This window comes from Taudactylus pleione, unplaced genomic scaffold (genome assembly GCF_031769625.1).
Source record: "Taudactylus pleione unplaced genomic scaffold, aTauple2 ptg000202l, whole genome shotgun sequence".
Taxonomy (NCBI): Eukaryota; Metazoa; Chordata; class Amphibia; order Anura; family Myobatrachidae; genus Taudactylus; species Taudactylus pleione.
In genome coordinates this window covers 11,216,437-11,243,847 of record NW_028284604.1, presented here as the reverse complement: position 1 = coordinate 11,243,847, position 27,411 = coordinate 11,216,437, and the positions used below count along the sequence as shown (strand labels likewise).

The 27,411-nt window shown below is 43.2% G+C and overlaps 1 protein-coding gene across 2 annotated transcripts; it reads left to right on the top strand.

Annotated features, from left to right (window-relative positions):
- On the top strand, positions 1-26,904 carry TMED7 (transmembrane p24 trafficking protein 7). 2 transcript variants are annotated; one of them, XM_088477698.1, is made up of 4 exons: positions 1-199; positions 1,672-1,886; positions 21,581-21,826; positions 23,079-26,904. In XM_088477698.1, the coding sequence occupies exons 2-4, from the start codon at positions 1,683-1,685 to the stop codon at positions 23,313-23,315; spliced, it is 687 nt and encodes a 228-aa protein (XP_088333824.1). In that variant the 5' UTR covers positions 1-199; positions 1,672-1,682; the 3' UTR covers positions 23,316-26,904. The 2 variants fall into 2 exon arrangements, with proteins under 2 accessions (XP_088333824.1, XP_088333825.1); XM_088477699.1 differs by having other exon boundaries at positions 198-284.
- The last annotated feature ends 507 nt before the right edge of the window (positions 26,905-27,411 follow it).

Genomic DNA, 27,411 nt, shown 5'->3' with positions numbered 1-27,411 from the left:
ACCACTAGCACTAGCCGCCCATCCATTACCCTCCTCCTCTTCCTCCCTGACAAACACGTATACATTGTGTGTGATCGTTTCCGGGGCAGGAATAGTCGCTTTCCGCTCCCAGGCTCCTGAGCCCCAGTCACCCTCCTCCTCCTCCTCCTGCCACGCTTGCAGCTGCCCGTCCGTCACCCTACATCCGGGACAGAGCCGGGTGAGTGAGAGTCGGGGGGCTGCGCTGTGACATCACATACGAGGGGCTGCAGCAGGTGCAGGGTGACGCCATAGCGGCCATACAGGTGCCGGCACGGGGCTTAGTAATAGGCAGGTGTGGGAATGCTCTCGGGGATGTATGAGATAACAGGCCGGCCCTGTGTGTTCCCTAATGCCCGGTTCCTTTGTCGTACAGATAAATTATACTAGTGATGGGTATTGCACAGTGCTGGGCACACTACATTTGCTGATAGAGAGGTGCCCCTGGAGACACATTAGTGATGGTTATTGCACAGTGCCGGGCACACTACATTTGCTGATAGAGAGGTGCCCCTGGAGACACATTAGTGATGGGTATTGCACAGTGCCGGGCACACTACATTTGCTGATAGAGAGGTGCCCCTGGAGACACATTAGTGATGGGTATTGCACAGTGTCGGGCACACTACATTTGCTGATAGAGAGGTGTCCCTGGAGACACATTAGTGATGTGAGTTGTCAGACAGGTTGTTACTTGCTTGGGCCTCAGTAATTCCAGGTGTCTGTCATTCCATGGATACAGGCGCCATACATGGCCCATTTACAATGTGTGATCTATTGCTCCTGTTTTTCCCGTTTATTTTCCACATGCTATGTTAATTAAGAGTACTTGTGTACTTTACGGACTCATTGCAGACAGAACCCAAGTGTCATACACTCATTATTATCAATCATGGTAATGTCTACATCCCCTTCACAGAGAGGACCCTGACGTCAGCAGCCAGTGTCCAGCGTCATTCCCCACCATCCAGGTGGACATAGAGCAGGAATATAACCTTTTGGCGAGCCACCGAGCACGAAGCGTGGCGAGCGGACAACTTTCGGTACTTGTATACGTAAAGTACACAAGTACCATTTAAAACATTCATTGGGTTCTCTCTGCAATGAGTCCGTAAAGTACACAAACCTAATTAAGAGTTGAATTATGCAGTTTTGTTTTTTCAAATAAATTGCACGCTAATAAATGGCTAAAGTAATTAGCATTAAAACTGGAGCAGAACATAATGGTCGTATTTTCCAAGGTGGTGATGCCATAGATACAGACTCCTGGAGCTCTCTAAAGACAACGATGCGGGCAGGGTGCCCTGTGCACTATGATGCTCTGGGTACAAGTCAGTCACCAGGTGCTTCACGCTGCTGCCCGCACAGTCCAGGGCACCTGCTGTTTTGTGATGTGGATAAGGGCTAATTAATCTAATACTTTTATGTCCTGTCATTGGCACAAGGTAAGGCACACAGGGGTTTGCGGTATCCTGGATACAGACTATGCACCTCCTACTTGTTACACCTTCCAGTACATGCAGACCAATGGCACCTTATGCTGTACATACAGACACATAAATGCTTTCTAATATAAAAAAAAGTTTAGTTTCCAAAGTAATTTTGTGATTTTCAATTTAGAAACTGATCTTTTTATGTCTTTGGCAATTGCAGGTGGTGATTTGATGTTTAGGGTTGAGGCCAGCAAAAACCTGAAGATGCTGCAGGGTGTCATGAATGAGTCCAGGCTGCGGGCCTTACTATCACTTTTACTGCTTGCTCTTGGAAGTGCCACGGCCTCAGAAATAACATTTGAACTTCCTGATAATGCCAAGCAGTGCTTCTATGAGGATATCACTCAGGGAACCAAGTGTACATTAGAGTTTCAGGTAAAGAAACATTTAGCATTGCTCTTCCAACTTTTATTTTATTTGTTTTCATTGGGGGACCTTCAGTTGTTTTTGGGCGTCCGTGTTCAATTGTTTGTGCCACTGGCGCACATTACTTATTGCAGATTTTTGCTTGCAGCCTCCTGAGTTGCGAGCAGAAATCCGATTAAACTGGTTCTCTTGGGCGTCTGACCTTTATCACGCCTGGCTTTTAGATGGGATTAGTCACTTTGCACTGCTAAACTCCTGCATTTTGGGCACAACATTCACAATAAGTGACAGGTATCCACCACACTCACTCCCAGTGGCACAGTACTCAATATCGCCTGTCACTTGGATGTGAAAAAACGATTAAATTCCTCCCCATAATGTCAAAAATGGATTCCATTGTTTACCACTTGTTGTTCTCACCTATATTGGGAGGGGGAGCCTGTCACCCAGAGCCACCTTTTCTGCACTGAGGAGATCTATAATGCATTTCCTACCACCTGCTTTCATCATAGATTTATTTCGGGCCTCTAATGTATCAGCACTGAGGCCTTAAACGTTATCATGCTAAAATAGCTCAATGAGATTAGGAGGAGGATCCAAAGTAAAAACCTGGATTTCCATCCCTGTAAAGTGGTCCTGGGGAGGCACCCTATAAACTAGGTAACTGAGAGCAATGGAGTGGTGGGTAACTTCGAAAACATTTACTATGAAGATGGAATTAACTTTTAATGCAAAAAATAAAATTTAATTAAACTTCTAATTCACAGGCTTCAGCTTTTTTTTTTTATTTTTTTATTTAGTAAATCTGTTTTCAGCCCTAATTAAATGTCCCATATTTATGCCCAGCATCAACACATAATGGTGTAATTTGTATATAGCAATATACATATAAGCAAAGAGAAGTTATTGTGGAATTCAGCAGAGCGTTAAATTTAGGGTCCTCTCACTAGGAACTTTAGGGAGCTGGGTAGACCCATTGACTGTAATCGTGAGGATTCAAAATGTTAGGTGCGAGAAGTATTAAGGTTCAGATCGTGCCCGTGCTGCTCCTCACCTTTGACACTCCCTCCCTCTCCCCATCAGACTCTGCACCTCTCTACAATCTTTCAAAAGAGCTCTTAAGACCCACTACTTCATTAAAGCCTTCCAGCTCTCATCCTAACTTGCTGCTACATCTTCCTTTCTCCCCGCCTACCCCATTCTGTGTCACTCCTGTTTGTCTTCCCCTCCCTTAAAGAATGTAAGCTCTTCCGAGCAGGGCCCTCTACCCTCTTGTGCTTCTCCCTACTGTAATTTAATTTATCTCTTACTCCCCACTAGGGCAACTAACACTTGGCTGCTTATGCGGGCGTAAAGGTCGCTAATATAGCAATGTTTATCCATGTCCTGTATGGTATTGTATTGTAAGTCAATGGTTACTTATTTGTCTATGTACTTTGTAAGGCGCTGCGGAACACTTGTGGCGCCATATAAATAAATTATGATAATAATTGGCTACATGACTCTTGGGAGCCTCAAACTGATTTTTTTAAATTTTTTTTTACATTTAACGTCTTTTCTTGCACTTTGTGTACAGCTAAGCTGGGTACACACTAGACGATATGTTGGACATCGGAGCGACATATCGGGTACATCAATATATGTGCTCCCATGGGTCGTTGGCGACATCGTCCTTTTACCTTACTGCAGGGCCAACGGGGGATGTTGCTAACGATGTGACAAGTTCTTTTTTCTTCATATTGCTTTTTGTTAATAACATTGTCAATATTCTGTATGGCTCTTAAACAGCTCTACCAACGATCTTCCTTTTTGTCATCCTATATTTATCTGTTTCATGATTGACAGCATTCAGGAAGTTCCATTTCACAAATAAGTAGCAGGAATATTTCAATTGTAATACCCCTAGGTCTAGGAAGGTGCACGTTAGGCACTGGTCAGCACATGTTAGCTACCATATAATCTAAGTTACAGCAAATTGAACATTACCAATGGGAGAATAAACAGATTTTCTCCTAGTTGTAAAGTTAAATCCATTTTGAAAATAAAATCTATACATTCACTCCAAATACAACAACATAACACATTAAAGTACGGATTTTTAGTATGCTGCTGGGGGCATGGAGTCTAAGCGATATATTAGTATTTATATGTAAGTTGCAGCTACTTTTTGTCACTGCTGCAAGAAGATCTAGTCTACATTGGCAGATTGAATAGTGAAAGTATTGTTATGTAATTAGTGCGGACTAGGTTTACTCAAGTGCTAACAGTGGCTATGAGTTGCAGCAGTTACTTAACCATGTTTTGATAGCAGTAGGCCACATGCTGCTGCACTGTGAAACTGAGCCGTTGGCACTGGCTGATGCACTGCGATATGCGGAAAGTGGCACTGTGTAAGGAGAATGGTGGCATTGGCTGCACCGTGCAAAACAGGGGCAGGTGCATTGGCTATGGCACTGTGGAGGCAATAGTGCTAGAGGGATGTAGTTATATTGCGGCTGCTGGTCACACTCCCGACTGCAGAATGCCGGCAAAGGATTTATGATGGGCGTCGCCTATCATAATCCCGACGCCGGAATCCAGGGTGACGTGTGCCCGAAAGAGGTAAGTCCGTGGCGCTGTCCTGTTAGCTGCGGGGGAAGTGTGGGGGGGTTAGGTTTAGGGCAGTTAGCGGGGTTAGCATTATGTTTTTTGGGGGGCAGGTTAGGCACCCCTAGGGGGAGGGTTAGGCACACCCGGGAGGATTAGGTTTTTATTGAGCGGTAAAGGGGTGTTAGGGTTAGGCACCCCCGGGGGGAGGTTAGTGTTAGGCACCACCCCGGGAGTTTAGGGTTAGCCACCCCTAAGGGAGGGTTAGGGAGGGGAGGGTTAGATCACTTACCTGCCGCTGTCGGGATTTGAACCGGCGGCTAAACAGCCACCGGCATTTCAATCCCATTCCGTGCTAGAATAATATTCATGTCATTTTAATTGTATAACCTATTTAGATGATGCCCCTATTCTGTTGTCTGTGCACTCTGCATCACCAATTTCTGGATTTTCACTTTCATCCCGTTCCATATTGCTGCTGTCTTTCTTATGCACTCAAAATATACCGAAAATATGCTGCTCAAAGAAAGTTCTTTTGTGTCCGTCAAAACTATTTAATTTCTAAGTTTTGTAGATTTAATTAAATTTTAATAACTGAGATGTCAGATATGGGCCATTTTGTTGTCACATGTGGGAAACTTGCACTGAGGTTTTCTTATCAAAAGAGGCTCTCTCATACGATGAAGTATATTTACATTTATTACGGTGGGTTACATACAGTGTGCACGGTATTATAAGGTGTGTGTGTGTGGTAACTCTTTATGTGCATCGTTGGGTATGGCGTTATTGATTTTTAAACTTGACACGGGTGGGACAGAAAGTAACACCACCTCACATAGAGAGCTATTTTATACAGTCTTTGTGAATGTACATGTGGGATAAAATGTATAATTTACCCATTGTGAAGTAAGCACTTGGTGTAGATTGTTACAAAAAAACAAGAAGAAATATTAGATTTATATAAAATTATGATTTTTGTTTTTTTCTCACTGGTGGGACAACTACAGGTTAGTGTCACGGGTGGGACATAGTCCAAAATAATTCTCAGTAACACCCATTTTATGTATGTAAAACAAACTGCACTTCTATTGCTATATAATAATTTATCATTTAGCATGTTAATCTTATTACAAATATTATTGTTTACAGCAGGGCTCGACAAATTTTCGTAAAATCTAGGAGCCAGCTTATAAGTTTAGGAGCCAGACCATTGTCTGTGAGGGGCTGTTATTGGTGCCTAGCACATATACAGTTGGAAGGGCCGTTATTGGCGAGTGGCATATATAAAGTTGGGGGGTCAGTTACTGATGGGTGGCCCATATACAACCCTGTACTGATAGCAATACCCAATACACAGGGTACCTACCCCAAGCTGCAACATCTGCAGTGGAGTTAATGGAAGGCTCCCACTTACCACCATAGAGACTTTCCCCTGACAGTCAAGTCAATGCAACAGGCTGAGAAAACTTGTAGGGGAACTAGTAAGTACAAGCAGACACTGTAGGAGCCCCAGGGCAGGGTTGCAGAGGGTTATCAGCCACTTACTTTCAAAGCCAGAGCCCTCATCCCCTGTCAAGTTGATCCCCGCAGGTGTTAGTCCGAGGAGCCGTGCCAGCCCCAGCACCATCTTGCAGCAAACTCCTACAGGTCCTGAGGCCTCTGGCAGAAGAACTCTGTCCTGCAGCGACTCAGTCAGGCCGGGCAGGTTCCATCCCCTCTGGCGGGCAGTGACAGCGCGGTGGCTTGGCCCGTGAGTCAGTCTGTCCATCCCCCCTTACATGCTGCGGAGGCTGAGGCAACTTCTCCTTCACCACCAACCCCACTGAATGTGGCAGGTACACACTCCTCCTCCTGTGACATGCATGCCCAGTCTACTCCTGTAAGCACCTACGGAGGAGCGCCTTTTTTTTTTTTTTTTTTTACAGTTAGCTTTATTTCTAGTATATCTGGATCTTGTAAAATCCGGTGGGCAGGACTACAATCTTTGTCGCCATAGCGACCGGGATTTGTCAAGCCCTGGTTTAGAGTGTTTTTTTTTTTTTTTTTTTCTAACATTCCACTTATAACCCTGTTCAGAACATCTACCTTAGCGGGGTACTCATAAAAAACACTGCCCCTCCCTTTTTTTTAAGAACTGGTGTAGGTAACACTGCAAGAATCTGATCAAAATATGTACGCTGCTATCGTGTCCTCTGCTGCTCAGGACTCTCTAGCGATACAGGGCCTGATTCAGAGATGAACAGAATTGCTGAGCCACAAACGAGCGGCTGTGCAATTCCATCCATCTTAATGTAAATGCAGAAGGAGGTGTCAGGCACCTGCTTGCTGTATTTGCAAGCACCATCGCAACCAATGTTTGCAATGCTTGCTCCTTTGGTCAGGCTGCGGGAGCTGAAGCTTCCTGCAGCCTGCCCGGGTGCTGGTCATGTTAGAGGCCAGGAATCTGCTTCTGCCGATGCAGACCCTGGCCTCGTCCTTCCCGGGAAAATGGCAGGCCTTTAACAATCGGAGATGTATGTTCATCATCTGATGAACGTACATCTCTAAATCAGGCCCACAGTGTCTTCAGTGCATAGCACTCATTATCTGTACAGTGTTCCTCAGCAACTACGCACCATCTGTACACTATGTTCTTCAGTACAAGTGCTCACCATCGATATACAGGGGATGTAGTTCATACACCAACGATCGGGATGCTGCCGCTCAGAATGCCAGCGCTGGAATCCTGACATCAGGATACTTACCTACAAGTGTTGGTATCCTAACCCAGTCGGGATGTCGGCATCAGCATTCTGTGTGCTGGGTTCCTGAGCGCCGGCATCTCATACCCAATCCATATGCAGTGTCTGTATAGCACTCATCAGTGACTATGTACTCTGCGCACCACCATCGATTCTTATTCGCTACAGTGCAAGCACACACTTAAAATGTGCCTCAGACCTGAGCTCTATTTCTAATATCTTCCCTGATATTGTTCCCAAGTTCTAGGCCTTGCTTAGGTGTTGCCACCATCAGGTAACACTCCCCTGCCAGCCCTAGTTGCTCTATCTCATTAAGTTCCCCTGTATGTATTCCTGTCCCTGAAAGAACATTGTATCCCCACCAAGTTTCATTTATAAAAGTCATAGCCTGGCCTCATCATCAGCACTGTCTGTGGTTCAAAAACAAACACCGATCTTGACCGTCTAAGTAAAAAGAATAATCAACAATTAAGTTTTAGGTTCACTAATACTGATATTTAACTATGGCATTGATTTTAGTTTTAACTTGTAGGAAATAATAGATAATAAGGCAAACTCCTTTCATGACAATAAATTTTAGCTTTGGAGGTTCTAAAACTGTTGGTCTTAGTCTTGGTATTCAATGTGTCATGGGTGGGACATGTTAAAAAAAAGGTTAAAATCTTGATAATGCAACTGTATAATTCAATTAATGATTTTTAGAGGTGATGAACTTAAGCAAATGCTTACCTGTAACTACCTGTACACCTAACCTCAAAACCATTCTCTTACTACAAAAACTTTTGTATGTTTTTTGTCACGGGCGGGACAATTAAATCACTTTTGTTTTTGCAAGTTAAATATTATACATAAAACATACATTTTTCATACAAATTCTCAGATAAATCTTACAGTAAACACTTTAAATAGCATCCAGACTCACTAAAGCTGGGTACACACCTGTACAATCATCGGGCCGTTCATCCAATATCGAGAGAACGGCCGCTGAATTGTATAGGTGAGTATGCTGTCCCGATGCAGGAGCGTTAGCCGATAAACTTCTTTTAATATCCCTGCAACGGTCTGGACCGGGAGGTTGCTATGTATGCACAGTGTGTACGCGGCTGACAGGGTCACACTGGGGACAGACTGCACGGCTGATCGAGACAGTTTTACCAGATCAGCCTGCAATCGTAAAAGTGTGTACCCAGCTTAAACTGTACATAAGATGCGACCTCCCGATCCCGACCGTTTCAGGGGTGTTAAAAGCCGTTTATCGGCTAACGCTCCTGCATCAGGACAGGGTACACATCTATTCAATCTAGCAGCCGTTCCCTCGATATTGGATGAATGGCCTGATGATTGTATAGTTGTGTACCCAGCTTAAAGAGCTTGTAGAACATAAACGGCTGACACATATGTAATGGTGGCAACTTGGAATCAAAACTTCTTCAGTAGGCAGCTACCAACATATGAGTTTCTGCCATGATTTAAGACCATAAATGGTGCTGCAAAATTATTTTTAGTTCATGGAATATTAAATTTGAGGTATTTACTTATACAATAATTGAACCTTGATAATGATTCTGAAAAAACAATGATCCGATTCACCTTCTCATGGAATACCCTTTATTTCTAATAGTTTTTATTAGCCTCTACTGTAGTGACAGGTAACAGGAGATCCTAAGGCCGAATACAGCCCTGTTACTTGCATAAACAGCTCCTGGTTTAGGGTTTTTGTGTTTTTTTTGGCAGATTTGTTTATTAGAATATGCAACATTTGTTTAACATACCTGCTGATATGTTATTACAAATAGTTTATCTGTCTTTGATTTAAGTATTGTTTTAACTCGCTATTGATATTAAGTGTAATGTGCGGCTTTTAGAGGACCACCCGTGGGACCTCTGAAGTGTATCATGCCTATCACTGCTTAAGAGGATTTCAAACATTATGTGATCACTACTGGATGCATAACTATAATATTACCATTAATTTTCACTGGGGTTTAGGTCTTTTAATGTTCCCACTAACTATACATGTTTTACTTGCTTTATTTGATGAGCTGGCATTTGGCTCTCTGATTTTTTTTTTTTGTTGGCACTGTTTGTCTGGTATCTGTTTAAAGCTGACCAGTCAGACTGGTTCCAGCATACGAATACAAATCAATTAATCGCTCTTTGGTTCTGTTTGTATACTAAAGTGTGTGTTCATTCTATTAGTGTCTAGTGAATGCTTTTATGTTGCATAGACTATTTTATTATGTATTCAAATGCATGAGCTCATTACAAACAGGCCGCAATATTTTTGATGTTTTTTTCATATAAATATGTCTGGTTAGCAGATTTGTTGGAATTGGAATGCAGGTGGGCAGTATAACATCAACCGAGCCTATTAAAAGAGATGTAATAATCCCCTGTGAAACGCAGGAAAGTATCTACCCGCCTAAAACGTTTGTCTCCAGAAATTGTATTCTTGCAGGAGACCCATTGGGCAATTTCTCAGAATATGTGTTTGCGAGATAACTGGATACTGGAATGTATATCCGCATCCTTCACTTCCAAGAAACGTGGGGTGGCAATCCTGTTTCATAGGCGACTACAATATTCCATAGTTGATTCCTTGATAGACAGCGAAGGCAGATTTCTATTACTAGATGTTCTTACAAGAGGTACACTATATACGTTATTGAATCTTTATGCCCCTTCCGCCCCCGATATGCAATACTTTCAAGCCATATTTAATATATTACTACAACGTACTATTGGTAACCTGATAGTGGGCGGCGACTTACAGTGTAGCAGACTTTCATCTAGATGGGTCTGGCATAGCCTCTCCCCACTCTACCCTGGGGGATGCGAGTCTCCATTTACTTCAAAATACTCATAATCTTCACGATGTTTGGAGGATTTTTAACCCCTCCGAAAGAACTTCTACATTTCACTCTTATGTACATCGAAGTTCTTCAAGAATTTATTATTTTCTGCTCTCTGGTCAAGTGCTTTCGAGGGTAAATTTGGTTGATATACACGACATATTGGTATCAGTCCACGCTCCTATATCTGTTCATTTCACGACGCACAATTCCGATGTTTGTTCTAGATTTTTGCGATTCCTGTCCTCCCTGAGCCAATCTGACCTTTTTACTCAATACCTCCAAACCAAATGGCAGGAGTTCACTGACGATAACTTAGAACACTGGGATGACCCAGCCCTTTTTTGGGCAACTTCTAAAGCGGTGTTGAGGGGCCATATTATTGCTTATCAGGCTCGGAGACAGCGGGAATACCAACAAAAATATGACTCATCACATCATTCGGTTTCATTGGCTAATCAAGCTTATGAATCGGACCCCTCAGTTCCTAATTTGTCAGACTACAGGCAGAAACGCCAATTTCTTGAAAGTTTTCTTTTCGCCAATGCTGAAAGACAGCTTAAATACACTACAAACAAATATTACCGTTGGGGCAACAAGGCCGTTCGTTTACTGGCAAATATGACCAGAGGGCAGAAAACCAAAAGTCACATTACAACAATTCGAAACCCCATTAATAAATCCACAGTCCATTCCACGACAGACATTCTCTCTCGTTTTCACACATACTATACATCGCTTTATATGGCCTCTCTCCGACTGACCCGCTTTTACATTATTGTTTGCTAGACGAAGCAAAGCTACCCAGACTTTCCGAAGCCCAACGAGAAATCCTTAACATTGAGGAGGAGGAAGTATCTATGGTGATATCTAAGCTTCCAAACAATAAATCCCCAGGACCCGATGGCTACCCCGGAGAATATTTCAAACCACACACAGTCCCTATATGCTTACTTCACTTTACAGAGGAATTCACAAGGATCATATCCCTTTTCCCTCTTTCACTGAATCTCACACCATTTTGCTTCCAAAACCTGACAGGGACCCGGAGCTTGTAGCATCTTATAGACCCATAACTCTACTTAATCAGGACTTTAAGATATTATCAAAAATAATGGCTATCCGTCTTTAGTCTATTTTGCCAGATATCCTAACCCCGCACCAGCTAGGATTTACTCATGATAGATACTCCGTGAAAGGGATTTGCACCACCTTGGCTGCATTAATTTCTGCCTCCAATAATACTGTTGATACTTCTACCATGCTTCTTAGACTAGATGCCGAGAAGGCTTTTGATACTGTCTCTTGGCATCACTTACTGCGGATATTTGAGATCGGAGCCTTCAGAAGTGTCTTCTCTCAACTATTTATACTCTGCGCCTTCTACTTCATTAATAATAATGGAGAGCGCGGACCCCCGATCACTATTTCACGAGGTACGAGACAGGGATGTCCCCTATCCCCACTCCTCTTTAATATTGCCCTAGACCCTCTTTTTAAATTGCTGCAATCTAGGCCCACCTTTCAGGGTATAAAATTAGGGTCCCATGAAACAAAAATTGTGGCATTTGCTGATGACCTACTTTTATGTTTCCCATCTGGAGACCACATTGCCTCCTTTACTACACAAATTGGAAAACTATGGAGTGGTTTCTGGCTTCATCATTAACCATGACAAGTCACAAGGTATGCTTCTGGGTTACCAAGGCCGCCCCTCCTGGTGTGCAGGCTATCTGATAAAATGGGCTACTAATTACATTAAATATCTTGGAATCCTCCCCCATAACATTCATAACATGTACACACTAAATATATCTAAAATAATAAAAGAAGCATTAGGGGAATTAGAAAGATGGAATCCCCTAATGTCTTACCTGGAGCGCATACACCTATTAAAAATGATCACGTTCCCAAAACTCTTTTATACCCACTTCAGATGCTCCTGCTTCTATTGTTCGCATCAGACGAAAAATGTATTTATGCTACATTTAGAAAATTCGTTTGGCAGAGTAAAAGACCACGGATTAGTATACTCAGATTGCAGCAATCTGTGGCCAATGGCGGTGTAAACCTACCAAATTTGAAACTATACAATCATGCTGTAATTCTTCGATACAATCGTGACTGGATTCACAGCACTGATTTACACACCAATACGGTTATAGACCAATCCTTCTTACCGCATCAACATTTACTCTCATTCCGAAACAATCATCAACAAGAAATACTCCCTTCATTATCCGAAAACCCACTCTTAATGTCCTCTTGGCCTTTTTGCCATTTTTCCAGACATAAGAAGGGTCTTTATAGTCATCATGCATTATTTCTTCACCTGTTAGCTAATCTGGAATTTCAACATGGGCAGGCACTACACCCTTTTCTTTCTTGGCAATCCAAGGGCATTTCCCACATCAGGGCATTGGTGGATACTATTGCTAAATCTCCTCACCAAGTACAGGTACTCGTGGATAAATGAGATACCTCGGTATCATACTCTACAAGCTCAACACTATGCTAGCTCAGTTGGTAAACATCTGACCACACGATTGGTTCAACCCCCTAGATGTTACACTAGCAAGACCTTCGTCTGGTAGAAAATCTATATCACTATTTTACCAATTAATACATGACCCCTTTGACTTGACAAAATCAAAGACTGGTATATTTTCCTGGACACAAATCTTTCCTCATATAACAATTGGCCTCCTTTTAAAGACACTCACATATTCCATGCGAACATTATCTGCGTCCATGTATAAGGAAATGTTCTATAATATCAGTGTTCTCCCCAGAATTTTTTTCCAGCCGGGTGGCATCCAAAAGTAGCCGGATGAGGGCCTTCGCAATTATGCGCGCAGGGAAAAGGGGTATCTCCCTTACCAATCCAGCCTGACAGGTCTCAGGCTGCTCCCTCACTGGCTCTCAGTCAAAGTGCCCATTATGCACTGCCCCCTGTAGTTTAGCTTTGCCCTTATGCAGTGCCCCCAGACTGAAGTAGTGCCCTATGTAGTGCCCCCAGGCTTAAATAGTGCCCCCAGGCTGGTCCCTTATGCAGTGCCCCCAGGCTGGTCCCTTATGCAGTGCCCCCAGGCTGGTCCCTTATGCAGTGCCCCCAGGCTGGTCCCTTATGCAGTGCCCCCAGGCTGGTCCCTTATGCAGTGCCCCCAGGCTGGTCCCTTATGCAGTGCCCCCAGGCTGGTCCCTTATGCAGTGCCCCCAGGCTGGTCCCTTATGCAGTGCCCCCAGGCTGGTCCCTTATGCAGTGCCCCCAGGCTGGTCCCTTATGCAGTGCCCCCAGGCTGGTCCCTTATGCAGTGCCCCCAGGCTGGTCCCTTATGCAGTGCCCCCAGGCTGGTCCCTTATGCAGTGCCCCCAGGCTGGTCCCTTATGCAGTGCCCCCAGGCTGGTCCCTTATGCAGTGCCCCCAGGCTGGTCCCTTATGCAGTGCCCCCAGGCTGGTCCCTTATGCAGTGCCCCCAGGCTGGTCCCTTATGCAGTGCCCCCAGGCTGGTCCCTTATGCAGTGCCCCCAGGTTTAAACCGTGCCCCTTAGGCAGTACCCCCAGACTGGTCTCGGTCCCAGCCCCAGCACTTACCTTTACTTACTGGTCGCTCGTGCTCCCATTCCCATTGCCTCGCGCTGACTGGATCTAACTAGATCCAGCAGGCGCGCGGGGCAGGCTCCTCACTTCGCGGGTGACGTCACTGGGAATGCTTGCCTCTGAAGCGATCGGAGGCTTCTTTGGCCTCCGGTTACTTCAGAGGCCAGTGTTCCATAGCGGGAGTCGGAGGGGAAAGTGCCGGGCGGTAGGCTGTTTTTGCCAGGCAATGTGCCCGCAGAAAACAGCCTGGGGAGAACACTGATAATATGTTCCATAAGGGATATCTTTCCCCACATCGTAGATTCCTGATAGGGATTTCTGACTCCGACGCATGCCCTAAATGCAATGGTTCGTGTAAAAAATGCCCAAGTCGTAAGTCCCCACTCACGATCGCAATGCGCGTCCCCGCTGGTCGCACATCGCATAGTCAGATCTGCAGTGCTGTAGGGCAGATCTGCCAATCTAGGAGACGATGCACAGGAAAAAAGTCTGTATGCAGGAAAGATCATTTGAAGATTGGACACCAAATCGTGTGCAGAGCTGCCGGGGAGAGTTTCAAGGGAAATCGTGCACAATGCCGGATCGTCAGCAAGTGTGTAGGTACCTTAAGGAAAATCAAACAAGAGAAAGTAGAGTTGATAGCAATCCTTCCGTTTTGGCCACTGAATCCGTGGGCGCCGGTAGCCTAGGAGACCTTTCAAAAAGAATCTAGGCCTCTACTTTTTCAACCAGATGGATTGCTTTACCTTTAATTGTTTAACGGCATGGCAACTGAGCTGGATTTGCTCAGCGATAAAGGAGTGTCAGTCATTGATCATTGCACTTGCAGGCAAGAATGAAGAATCTTTCAAAAGTACTGTATATTACAGCATTTAAAAGAGCTTTGTTACATGTGGTGAATTTAAAATAATTGTTACCATTCCACACATCCTTGACTGTTTCTGCAGGATTGGTCCAGTAAAAGTATTTCCTTACCCCCACACAAACTCTCATTATGATCGCTGAGTATCTCAATGGAGACCAAATTGGTCTCGGAAGAAATATAAATTACTTCTTCTAAATGGTGTAGAGTATTGCCCGTCTATTTGGTCTATTAAAATACAGTACTATTGTTAAAGGCTAGTTGATGTAATAACCTGGTACTACTGTTTTCCATGGGTGTTAATTACCATATACTTTGCTTTAAAATATTTTTGGGTACATTAAAAAATTGTATTAATGTGTTGGCCTTAAAGAGGACCAGTTGTGTATTTACATACAAACCACTAAATGAATAAAAATGTAATGAGCTCACAATGTTTTTTTTTTTTTTTCTTCGTCCTTACATTTGCTCTTCGCTCTCTCTCCTTCTTGGTGAGCTGTCGGTGACACGATGAATTACTAATTCAAGTACTTGACTGGTAACTAATATGTATATTCAGCCATCTTTCCAACACCGCTTCACTGGATGCTGAGCTTGGAGCATGTATGCAGGAGGCAGTATTCTGCAGTCTACAAGCTCTGTGAATAAATCTGTACTGGAGGGGGAGGAGGAGGGGAAATGTATATTAGCACTACTCTGCAGACCATCTATTTTAGGTTTTGTACAAATGGAAATGGAAGTGCTCCTTAAACAATAGGGGCTGATTATGAATCCTATGCATCTACGGCCTATTTTTCATTTGGGTACAGTATCCTACTTACTTTGTTATACTGATGCGAGAATCTGCCTGTGTTCTGAGAACCCATGTGACTGCATGTACTGTAGAAGCCTATCCCACCCTCTGTGTTTCCATCTGCAGCTGCCACAATTAATATCTGAACTTGCTGGGTACAAAAGATGCGTCTGAAACAGGCATCGCATAGAAGTCTGCATACACTCATATGAGACGGTACAGTTCCATGTGTTCGTGCAATCCATTCGCAGTAGCATTTACAATCTGTAAGCGTATGGCTGATCCCACACGTGTAGTGACAGGTTTCTTTCTTTGTCGCAAGTGCAGTATGCTGAAATCCACGGTATACATCCATATCTGCAGATGCAGCCAACTCATAATCGGGCCCATAGTAGACTTTGTAGGGAAGCTCTAAGAAGATGCTTCTAATGCTCTGTATATAAACAAAAAGACAGTGTAAGCTTTTGCCTGCACCTGTGTGTAGCGTTCCCGCTAGGCTGTTTCAGTGGGGTGCGCACCCTGCCCTATTTCTAAAGAGCAGAAAGCACCCTGCTCTCCGGTGCGGCGCCCTGCTGAAACAGCCTGCGGGTTCTGTCCCCTCCCGCAGGCTGCAGTGTCCCGTGGGTGGGGAAAAAGGTGCAGCAGTCTCCGCCGGTATTCTCAGTGACTGCAGCACTTGGGTTCTGCCTGGCATGTCTGTAAATGCTGGGCACGCCCCCAAAAGTGACGGAAAGGGGACGCGTCATAAAGACATGCCCCCTTTTTCGAGTGTGCAGAAGTGTTCTTTCTCTAGGCCTGGTGCCCTATCTGGTACCGGACCTAGAGTGAACACTGTGTGTATGAGCTCTTAGATTATATTATGTACATATCACCATATAATTGGTGGTATTTGAAGTTTATGTAATTTGTTGCAGTTTGCATGGAATGGGTATGTAATTCCGGCTGTCGGGATGCCTCCTGTCAAAATTTTGACAGCGGCATACTAACCCTCCCCGTTGGTGCCTAAACCTAACACTCCATCTTTAGTTCCTAACTCTAACCCTCCCCCTAGGGGTTCCTAAACCAACCCCCCCAAAACCTAATGCTATCCCCACTAAACTACCTTAACCTAACACACACACACACGCGCCCCCGCCCCCTGGCAGCTAACAGCTAAGGTCATCCCAGACTTGCCTCTTTCGGGCTGGCGTCCTTCTGGATTCCGATAGGCATCAGTATTTCAACACCTACCTTAAGTCCCTTGTCTGGCTTCCCCCATTGGGATTTAGACCGGTGGCATCGCGGCCTCTGGTTTCATAACTACATTGTTTGCACAACTATCTGGTATCACGTAGCAATTTTAGCTTTGTTTTGTAACAGTTAGAAAGACAGATTGTTTTACTATGGCACATGGATTATGAATTTATGTACAATGCACCATGTTAGTAACATAAAAAAAAACCCTTGTATTATGGAGTATTTATCCAATATTTCCTTATCTGCAAAGCTGCTCCCTAAATACAGTCATGAAAGCTCCAGTGATAACATATTCCAAGAACCAGCCCAGTTTGTCAATACACATTTATAATTAAAACTAGTAAGAGACAGATGTGTGTGTATGTATGTGTACAAAATTGTTTTGGCCACCTGTTGGATCAGGTACCCAGGGTTTCTATTCTTTGCAGTGGTGGCGAAGTGCTGTTGGAGCCCCCTAGAGAAGGGGTAGTCAACTTACAGCCCTCCAGCTACTGTGGAACTACACATGCCAGTATGCCCTGCCACAGTTTGCTATTAAGTCATGCTAAAACTGTCACAAGGCATGCTGGGATGTGTAGTTTTGCAGCAGCTGGAGGGCAGCATGTTGAATACCCTGCTCTAGAGGCAGGAAAATGAGCGCTATTGGTCTACTGTAGTTCTTGGGGATGTGTGTGGCACATTGCTGAGAGCTGTATTACCCCTGTGAGTGGAATGTACCAATTGCATCTTACAATTGTCTTAGTAACATGATATACATGCAGGGGCCTCGGAACATTTTTATGTTAGGGGGGGTGTAAGATATAATTTCATTTTGCCCAAACCTCCCCCCCCCCCCCCCCCTTTCCAACTTATCCCTTGCTGGGCTGATGCAGAGGCGGTACCATGGGGGAGAAGGAGGCTGCCACCACGGAAGAAGAGGGCGGGGCCACCAGGGAAGAATAGACGGCACCACAGTGGAGCAGGAGGCAAGGACTATGCATTATAGCAATAGGTTGCAGTGATCGCGCTGAGTGACAAAATATGTGGGTGCCAGGGACCCTCCATTTACAAAAATGGGGTCCTACCTGATCAGTTCTGGGTCCCACCATCATTTATGCTTTAAAGCTCCCCATATGCCTCTTATATGCATGTTTAATGCTTCCATGATCTTACAGGTGATATGACTTGTCTGTACACAAAACCCATAGTGAATAAGTAGGCTTACCATATCATCCCTTTAAACTGGGACACTCGTGATTACACAGGTTCTGTGGCCCATTAAAACCAGGTGAAGTCCAGGCATGAAGTCAGCCAGTCACAGAACCTGTGTAATTAATTCATGTGTCCCGTTTTAAAGCGTTAGTATGGTTAGCCTATGAATAACGCTTTAGGTAATAGGCGTATTTATCAAAGGATATATGTGGTATATCCTATGTGTCAACCATTTTCAGAGGTGTTATATATAAGTATTATAAACTCTGGGTGGTATGTACAGGAGACTACAGCAGATATTCCAGATATCTGCTGCAATGCCCTAGTCTTGTTAGGGCAGACAGGGGATGCCTTTCAGAAAGAGACACTCTGTGCGCCCGACTAGGGAGTGTGGCCATTCAGGAAAGGGGACATGTCCTTGAGATGCGTCCCCTTTTCATCACTAGGGGGCGTCCCTAGCGCTGAAGGAGATGCTGGGCTGCCCTCGAGCTCTCCCTTCAGTGTGAATACATGCCATGCCAGTCACTGCGGCCCACGGGTGGGGATGCCTGTTTTAGCTGTCAGTTTAAAAAAAAAATCTGTGTCCTACCTGACCTTTTCTGGGTCCCATCTAAATTAAGGTTATCTGTAAATCTAACAATTTAGCGGCTACATCCCACGAAGCATGTAGCAGATGACATTGGCCCTGGTAGGAAAAAAACAAACAAATAAAGAAAAATACACACTATGGCCCTGATGGTATCAAAAAAATACAAACCGTCCCCCACAGGAAAAAAATATAAATACATTGGCCGCAACAGGAAAAAACGTCATTTCACTGCATCACCATCTCTGGGTTACCCCAGGATCAGGCTGCATCAGTCACATGGAAAGGTCCAGTGCTGCCAGGCTCCAAAGAATCAGCACGGAGAGTGCAGGCAGGATTACATCAGAATATGTGGGGCCCAGTAAAAATTAAACAAGTAGTGGGCCACAATCAGAGGCACACAGATACGGGGAAGCGGGCAGAGGCACACATGGGGGCTTGTAATAGTATATTTACACATTAAAAAAAAGTGTAGGCAGTAGTATACATCACCAGGGCCCAGCAGCAGTGACATCAGATTGGCTGCCTGTCAGTTACAGTGCTCTGGCCGCGTGGAACTCTGCTTACCACGCCAATGTATAAAGTGACAATCTCGGGACTTCCCTGCTCACCACACTGAGCTCTGCAGGACACCGCACTGTAGTGACAGGCAGCCAATCTGCTAGTATGGACAGCCGCCCAGCAGCCGTCGCGCAACTCCTATCCCCTGGTGCAAGTTCAGAAGCGGGCCCTACAAACACTCCTGGTGGCCCGGGGCGAGTCCTGGCAGCCGCACACTCCATGCTGTCGGACCGGTGAGTATTGAAGTTGCCAGGCGGCTGTCCATAACCTGGTGCACACAGAAGCGGGCCCCACAAACACCCCTGGCAGGCCGGTGTGGGTCCCAGCGGCCGCACAGCGTGCATTATAGCACCCTTGCTTTGCCTCAAGCCAGCCCGGAGCACCAGTTACCCGCACACTTTCCGGAGGATGTCTTCACTCCGGGTGCAGGGGGTCATCATTGTCACGTCAGTCCCTGTAAGTCAAAGACGTTCGCCTGCATTTATTGTCTGCAGGCAATCACTCATTTAATGTGGAGCCAGGGATTAGCCGCAGCGGATTGCGTCCCCGGGGACCCACCCATAACGAAAGAGGGAGTCCTCGATACCGGGTAAAATACGAGCTATAGCGCGTATTTGCGATCACTGGGTATAGTAGGCCTTATTCAAGTTACGTCACACAGTTTATGTTTACACATTATGCTGCACAGTACTGCCCGGCCTTTACACATTATGCCATGCAGTAATACCCCTTACAAATTATGCCACAGTCATGCCCAGTCTTTACACATTATGCCATGCAGTAACACACATTACAAATGATGCCACACAACCATGCCCGGCCTTTACACATTATGCCGCACATTAATGCCCCTTACACATTATGCATCCCCCCTCCACAGCAGCCTCTTACCTAACTTTGTCCCTCTAGCAGATGGAGACCTCACCGGCTGCCTGACCCCTTGCGCCCGCATCAGCAGGCAGCCGCACCAGCCCACGGCACACAGTGCAGGCCAGTTGTCATTCAAGTCTGGCACCGTGCGCGAGCCAATTGGAGCGTGTGCACCGGCAGCTGCTGCTGGTCCGCGAGCTCCAAATGGCTTACGACCGATGCCGATTTCATTGACAGCGGTGCTTGTGCTGGGGCCAATCCCTGACAGCCTGATGAGGATTGATGGCGGCACAGCGCGTCCCCGGGGACCCAGCTCTTTTTTTAAGTGAGTCCCCAGTCCTTTAAAACCGGGTAAAATACACGCTATGCGCGTATTTGCGATCACTGGGCTGCACAGCGCCTGCATTGCACGGAGGAGATGGTGTAATGTGCAGTATTTTAACTTAAAAGGCCGTACATTACACCTCCTTCCACTCTGTGCAGTTCAGGAGCCGTGTTGTAAACTATTCGTTATTCTGGGTGAAATGTTTTGAGCCCTTCTGAAGTTATTGCATACTCTGACACTTTCCTTTGACTGTGAGAATGTTGCACAATTTTCACTCTTCCTTATCATGAGAGAAGATGAGCAGAATATGGTATTGCAGAAAGATCTTAAAAACCACTTTTAAACTGTAATACCGTTAATATAGAGACCACTTTTAGCTCCTTGCATGAGTTTTTACCTTACAGTACTTAATAGTGCACTTGTACATATGTGTACACTTATCCCTATCCTCATATCAAATGGAACTATTTGGTACGCCATATGTCTTGCCACAGACTTTTTCACTAACTATGTTTATTTTCATTGCTAATGAGTCCAAATTACAATGCACAGGTACCTTGGACATTGGTGCTGGTATTGCATGCAGCTGCTGTGTGTGACTCGCACTAACAAGAGTAAAAAGGCCAAAGATGAAAGTCCGATATGAGGGAGTTGTACCAAGGTTCTTGCTGCGTATTGTGCTTAATCTGTAACATACCAATTCCTTTGCAACAGAAATACGAATCCTAAATGCCTAGTGCACTTTGGGACCATTCAATTGTTTTGGACACCCATAGCTCAAGTCTAAAGTAACCGGAGCTATTGTTTGGATGGCCAACCCCTGCGCTGGTCACAGCGGGCACATTTTTTGCGCTTTAATGATCAGGAAGTGCAGTCTCTGGGCGCCTAAAGGAAGTGATTAGCTCCAGGTCACTTTAAATGACAATTAACAATTGAATCGCCTCTTATAAGCGACTATGTATGTGGCTATGATGTGAATGAGACACTAAGTAAAGACGGAATCGCTACCTGTGGCAGAGCATCTAAGTTGTGCCATACATCTCATGCCATATAACACAAAAATGATAGGTGCATGATTACATATTTAGTTACTGGGGCTCTTTCCTAGCGTTTGTCTGCCCAGTGCTGATGATAACTGCATTGATCGGTGGACTCCTGACAAGCTTTGAAACGGAGTTGTGTGGTTAATTGTGTGACAGGCATGTGATCACTCAGCGGCGCTCTCTCTTGGTTTTTTATTATTAATCTGTCTACTTTCTCCTGTTGCTATGTCTTGTAACAGTTGCACAAATCAAACAGATGTCTAATGATTATAAATTTTGAAAGTATGATGAGAGCAGTGTTAACATCCATGGTTTATCTTGTATTCCAACTGGCATATATCCGAGATAGTCATTAATATAAAACTGGTTAGCCGCTACTAAATGGTGTATGAAGGCAACATGGCAATTTGTGCGTCATCTGTTTGTGACATCGTCTGATGTTGTTCTTTACTCCAGGTGATAACCGGAGGCCATTATGATGTGGACTGTCGGCTAGAAGACCCGGATGGGATTGTCCTGTACAAGGAGATGAAGAAACAGTACGATAGCTTCACCTTTACAGCTTCCCGTAATGGAACTTACAAGTTCTGCTTCAGTAATGAGTTCTCCACGTTCACACACAAGACTGTCTACTTTGATTTTCAAGTTGGAGAAGATCCTCCGCTGTTCCCCAGCGAGAACCGGGCCACCGCCCTGACACAGGTCAGAATAGGAAATCTGTTTAACTTCTCAGACTGAAAACCATTTTTATATATTTTACTGATATAGCAAATGTACAAAGGAATAAAAATTGCATTTACATTCTGCACAGTTTGCACTTTGGATCTGAAGTACACATGAAGCTGAGCATAAAAATAGTTTTTCATGTCTGTATTCTTGTGTTGAATGTGTGTAGTGACGCTATATTTTATTACACTTAGTTGCTGTTGGAACTTATTGCACTTGTGTTCAGAAATGATTAAAGCAATGTGCAATAATAAGAAAAAACGGAAGCATATAAGTTGGTAGTAAGCCTGGTTCCATTGATCTTCTCATCCCCTTTCTTATTGTTAGACTAGTGCTATCCATCAATCATGTCAGATTCATCCTATCACTACATACTTTCTCAGTCATACAAACTGGACACAGGTGTAGATTCCGTTCCAGTCGATGTGACATCCATCTTTGTTTAATTTATCATCACACCCATAGAGTTGCGCAGGAAAATCAGCAAAGATTTGCTGCTGTAATAAATGGTCAAGTGCGCAGCCCAACATTGTGGTGTTGTTTGGAAAGCACATCATCTGGAGTTGAATCCTCCCCAAAGTGATCAACTATTTACCTTAAGCTGGGTACACACCCAAATATTCTGTCCAATCATCCAACTAGTTGATTGGTTGGAATGAAAATCTGGTAATGTATGGGAGTAACTGATGATCAGCAATTTGCTCCTAAATGCCAGAAAACAGATGAAAATGGTCGTCAGACAAGTTTGTTAAATGTTTGATCTAAACTATTTGTTCAGTTTTTGTCCATTTTCCGGCATTTGGGAGCAAATTGCTGATTGTCATTTACTTTCATACCTTACCAGATTTTCATTCCAACCAATCAGCTAGTTGGATGGTTGGACAGAAAATCTTTAGGTGTGTACCCAGCCTGTAGACAAATCATTCTCTCCTGAGAACAGCAATCCACAACATTGAAATGCTTGACCTGTGTTATAGTATTAGATGAGGCCAGACCTGAATAATGCACATAGGAGCTTCATACGTTTATTGTAGCACAGTTCAGAGAGCCACTCGCAATGGACACCTTAATATAATAGTGAGTGGCATATAACAGTATGCTTTTTTTTTTTCTGGTAGATTTATTGTAGACTAACCCCTGCTAAAACAATATCTAATATATATCAAATATTCACCATTCGTGTTTTTCCTTCCATCTCTCTTCCTGTCTCTCTCCCTCTCTTGTGCAGATGGAGTCCGCATGCGTGTCAATTCACGAAGCTCTTAAATCTGTCATCGACTACCAAACACACTTCCGCTTAAGGGAAGCACAAGGCCGCAGCCGAGCAGAAGATCTCAATACCAGAGTAGCCTATTGGTCTATAGGGGAGGCAATAATTCTCTTAGTTGTAAGCATTGGACAGGTATTCCTCCTCAAGAGCTTCTTCTCCGATAAAAGAACAACCACAACACGCGTCGGATCATAACCCATATTTTCCAGGGGATACTTAATTTTCATTACACACTGTTTGCCCTGCAAATTTTGTTTATTTTTCCCTATTACCTGTAGGTAAAAGACTGTATATATTGGTAAAGCTACATTTTACCTTTTAAACTCCACTATAGCCATCCTTTAAAACAAAAAAAATTGTAAAACAAGCTGGAGTTTTTTTTCTTTTGAAGGCAATACCTAATTTTAACTATTATGTGGGAGTTTTTTTTTTTTAGGGAGGGGTGTGGAATATTTTGCATTCTGTTAGATGCTCATCTTTGATGTTAATATATTTCCTTCTGAAAGATGATCCTGTCCACATAACCTTTCTTTAAAAGTATTTTAATGATGCCACTAGTGCCCCTTGGTTAGGTGTCCTGTGTGAAACTATTGTAAGAGCGTGATTTTCCTGATGGCTAGTCAGTGATGAGAAAATGCTGTATTTTTGTAGTTGCACATGGAGGTTTACTTCAGCTTTTTAGGCCCTTAAATTATATACACAGTCAAAGGTGGTTGTGTGTTGTGTTTTTTTTTTTTTTTTTTTTTTTTTTGCATTAAGGTATGTGTTCCTAATTAAACTAAATTAGTTTGATTCTTCATCGCACATATAATCTTTATTTAAGCCGGATACATTCTTCCATCTATGGCTCTCTGCTTGTAGTATAAACACATTTAGCTCTTTAAAACAGCTGCTGAAATGGAAATACAGTTGCCTATCTTGAACATTTTTGCAGGATATTTTGGTTTGCAAGATACATGTTTTCACGTCTGTTTTCCTACCAGTTATCAAGTTACAATTTTTTGACTTGCTGAGAAAAAGGCTAAATATATTTATGGGGGAAAATTAAAACTATACGTCCTAACTGATTAACAGCTTACCAGTATTCATTTGCTTTTTGATTAAATTGTACCACAAAAAAGGCATTCCATTCCATATGAATGAGTTCCGGTATTATTGAAATAAATAGAAATTATTATATCCTAATTATTCACGTATCAAATCTATTGTTGTGGATTAATACAGTTTGAGAAATAGGGTAGGAGATGGGCATTTCCTGTGTGGGGTGGTATTTTCCAGCAACCCTGAGTGTTACATCTGATCATTAACTCTGAGGTAAGAAATAAAACAAGATAATGACTAAAAACACAGTATAACCCTGTCTTATTATTTTATTTTAGTTGCGTTTACGTTGATTGATTTATTGATTGTTGGGGTAGTTTTTTCTCACCCTCCTGTAGATCCACCTTTACTACTACATAGCAAGTGATATCCGGTATCAGCCCTGTCACTTTTAAGATGTATTCTTCACATTATGTGGCTTCATAATTGCAATACGATTGTTATTTTATTATTTGGTTTTGATTAAATAATTTAATCCTCCAGAGGAGTCCCCTGTTAACCTACGTAGCGCCATGTCTTCACAAGATTAAAGTTTGGTCATCTTGTAAGTCAGGGATGTTGTACTGTGTTCTGATTGGTCACAGATAGTAAGCAGTGATCAGAGTGACAAAACATTCTGACGTTTCAGATATTTGACGGTTAGGAAAGGAAGGCAAACTTCTTCACTACATGACTACAATCATATGTGAAGTTTTTTATTTTATAATACTGTACATTGGCATGTCTGCTAAGCCAGCTTATAGTGAAATGCTTGAAATAATATGTAGGGTAATAACTCAGCATTATTTTGTGATTGGCAACTTTGTGATGGACTTTATTCACTTAATGCTCAGGTGATGGGATATTTTTTATTTTTTCCTGCTCTTCAGTTAACAACAAGTTTTAGAATTATTTAACAAAAATATAGTTTAATTTTCCATTATGACTAATCATTTTTTGAAAGTTCTCCCACCAAACATTGTTTTTCACCTACTGTCCTAAATATCCTACAAATAAAAGAAATATGGTTCATTACAAATTACTGATATTACTAAGGCACATTATGTGGCCTGTCTGACATTCATTTGACACTGGTTCCTTGCATTCTTAGGAATGTTAGTTCAGTCCTCAAAATGTCTGCCTCCAGTGCAAGTGACAGATGCTCCTCCGCTCCTCTCCTGTATCAAAATGGCTGAATTGCTGATCATAAATTGAGCAGAATGACCCTTAAGTTAATATATCTCAGTCAGTACACTGCATATTACTGTACTATGTTGGGTCACTTTACAGAAAATAACTTTCATGAGGGACTCTTGCTTAAAGGTTAGAACTGAAGTAGTTTATACAATTAACTTTTGTCAGCCATTCACATTTGTGTGCATCAGCATGTTACTTCTCTATCAGCTGTATTTTTGTTTGTTTAAAACACTATTAAATGTTCTCATTGTAGCAAGCCATGCTGCTTTACCAGTTCCTATTAATTGTATTGTGGTTAATGCTTTTTGGGGGAAAGCGGATGCCATCTGATTTCTGCTTGTCTTAGTGTTGAGTTCTGAAGATCGCCATGATTAAACGGCAAGCTTTATTAGTGAGAATTACTATTGGTGGTAATCAGAAATAGAAGTAAAAGTTTCATGTACTTAATAAAAGAAAGTATTTGAGATTTGAAGCAGTAAGTGGAAGCGTGTTCTGTGTATATCTGATGTCGGGGAGGCGTGTTCTGTGTATATCTGATGTCGGGGAGGCGTGTTCTGTGTATATCTGATGTCGGGGAGGCGTGTTCTGTGTATATCTGATGTCGGGGAGGCGTGTTCTGTGTATATCTGATGTCGGGGAGGCGTGTTCTGTGTATATCTGATGTCGGGGAGGTGTGTTCTGTGTATAGGAGAGTTCTGTACATTTTATGGACACCGCAGCAACACTGACAGACTGGAGTATACTAAACTTCCACAGCGGTGTATTAGAGAAGTCTTCTATCATGCAAGGACTTGGGTAATTTAACCATATTGGTAATGTCATCTCTTATCAAATATAAGTTGTTTAACTTTGTTTTACTGTTGCCATCTCATTTGCATCTGTGGAGAAAAAGGAAAAGCAGAAAAACATCAAACCAAAATAGTGTCAAAATGTATCCAGGTACCAGGGAAACTGCTTGTTTTCCATTTGTTATAGCCAGCCAGCTGGTAATTACATTGCTCATTAAAGGAACAAAATTGCTGCAAATCTCAGAGCACAGTTTATTATTTTAGTCATGGAAGATAACAGATGACCAAATCTGATCATCATATAGGATTCTCAATCAAAAGCAGGGCAAAATGAAGTAATAGACACATACCATTGATTTATTCACCTTTTTCAAAGTTTTAGGGTCACACAGTGGCTGTAAGTAATACCCCTGCATACAGCTTAATGGTAGCACCAGGGAAGCTGGACATCAATGTATCTGTGCTCACCTAATGGGAACATGGGAATACAGGCAATGATTCTGCATATAGGAGCCTTTTATCTCCCTGGCATTTAAAATAGCTTTGAGTCTTGCAGAATTTGCACGTTGTCAATGTTGGGATCTGCACCTGTGATGACAGTACACTGTCGCCATGCAGTTTGATGGAGACAGTCACTTTACACCACATGTATGTGTTTGGAAGGATGGCACTGAAATAACAGCATGTTTCTACAATTTGAATAAATACATTAAAACTGTTGACTGAATTTTGTATCCTTGTTGTTCGTTTTTTGAAATCTTTACCAAAGATATGGGCTTGACCCGTCACAAACCAGTGTGGTTGAATTTCTCAATGTGATCCATATCAGTGTATAAAAGGGCAAGACCCATCTGTCCCTAGCATTAATGGCATTATGGGTGAAGTATGGAGACTCCTGATGACTCAGCATAGCAGCTTGTCTCCGTTCTGGGTGTTACCTGACACGCTGCGCCTTGTTTAGTGTGATCGCTCAAAAGTTAATTGCAACATAAACAGTTTTATATTATTTCCTAATACAACTGTCACCAATCCATTTAGTGATTTCTTTGGACTCGTACACATTACATGAAATTCTATTGCAATCTAAAACACCTCAAATAATCCACAAAGGAATAATACATAGTAAAGCAAAATAAACAACTTCCCATACTTGCAAGTGAAATATATTCCGGATGTAGAACATATTGGATATAGTCATATGAACGCAAGAAATAACTATAAAATTA

Bases quoted from the DNA above. Each gene is read 5' to 3' on its own strand.
- TMED7 (XM_088477698.1), top strand. From the start codon at position 1,683: ATGTTTAGGGTTGAGGCCAGCAAAAACCTGAAGATGCTGCAGGGTGTC. The intron at 1,887-21,580 runs GTAAAGAAACAT...TCTTTACTCCAG, and splicing joins AGTGTACATTAGAGTTTCAG to GTGATAACCGGAGGCCATTA. The intron at 21,827-23,078 runs GTCAGAATAGGA...TCTCTTGTGCAG, and splicing joins GGGCCACCGCCCTGACACAG to ATGGAGTCCGCATGCGTGTC.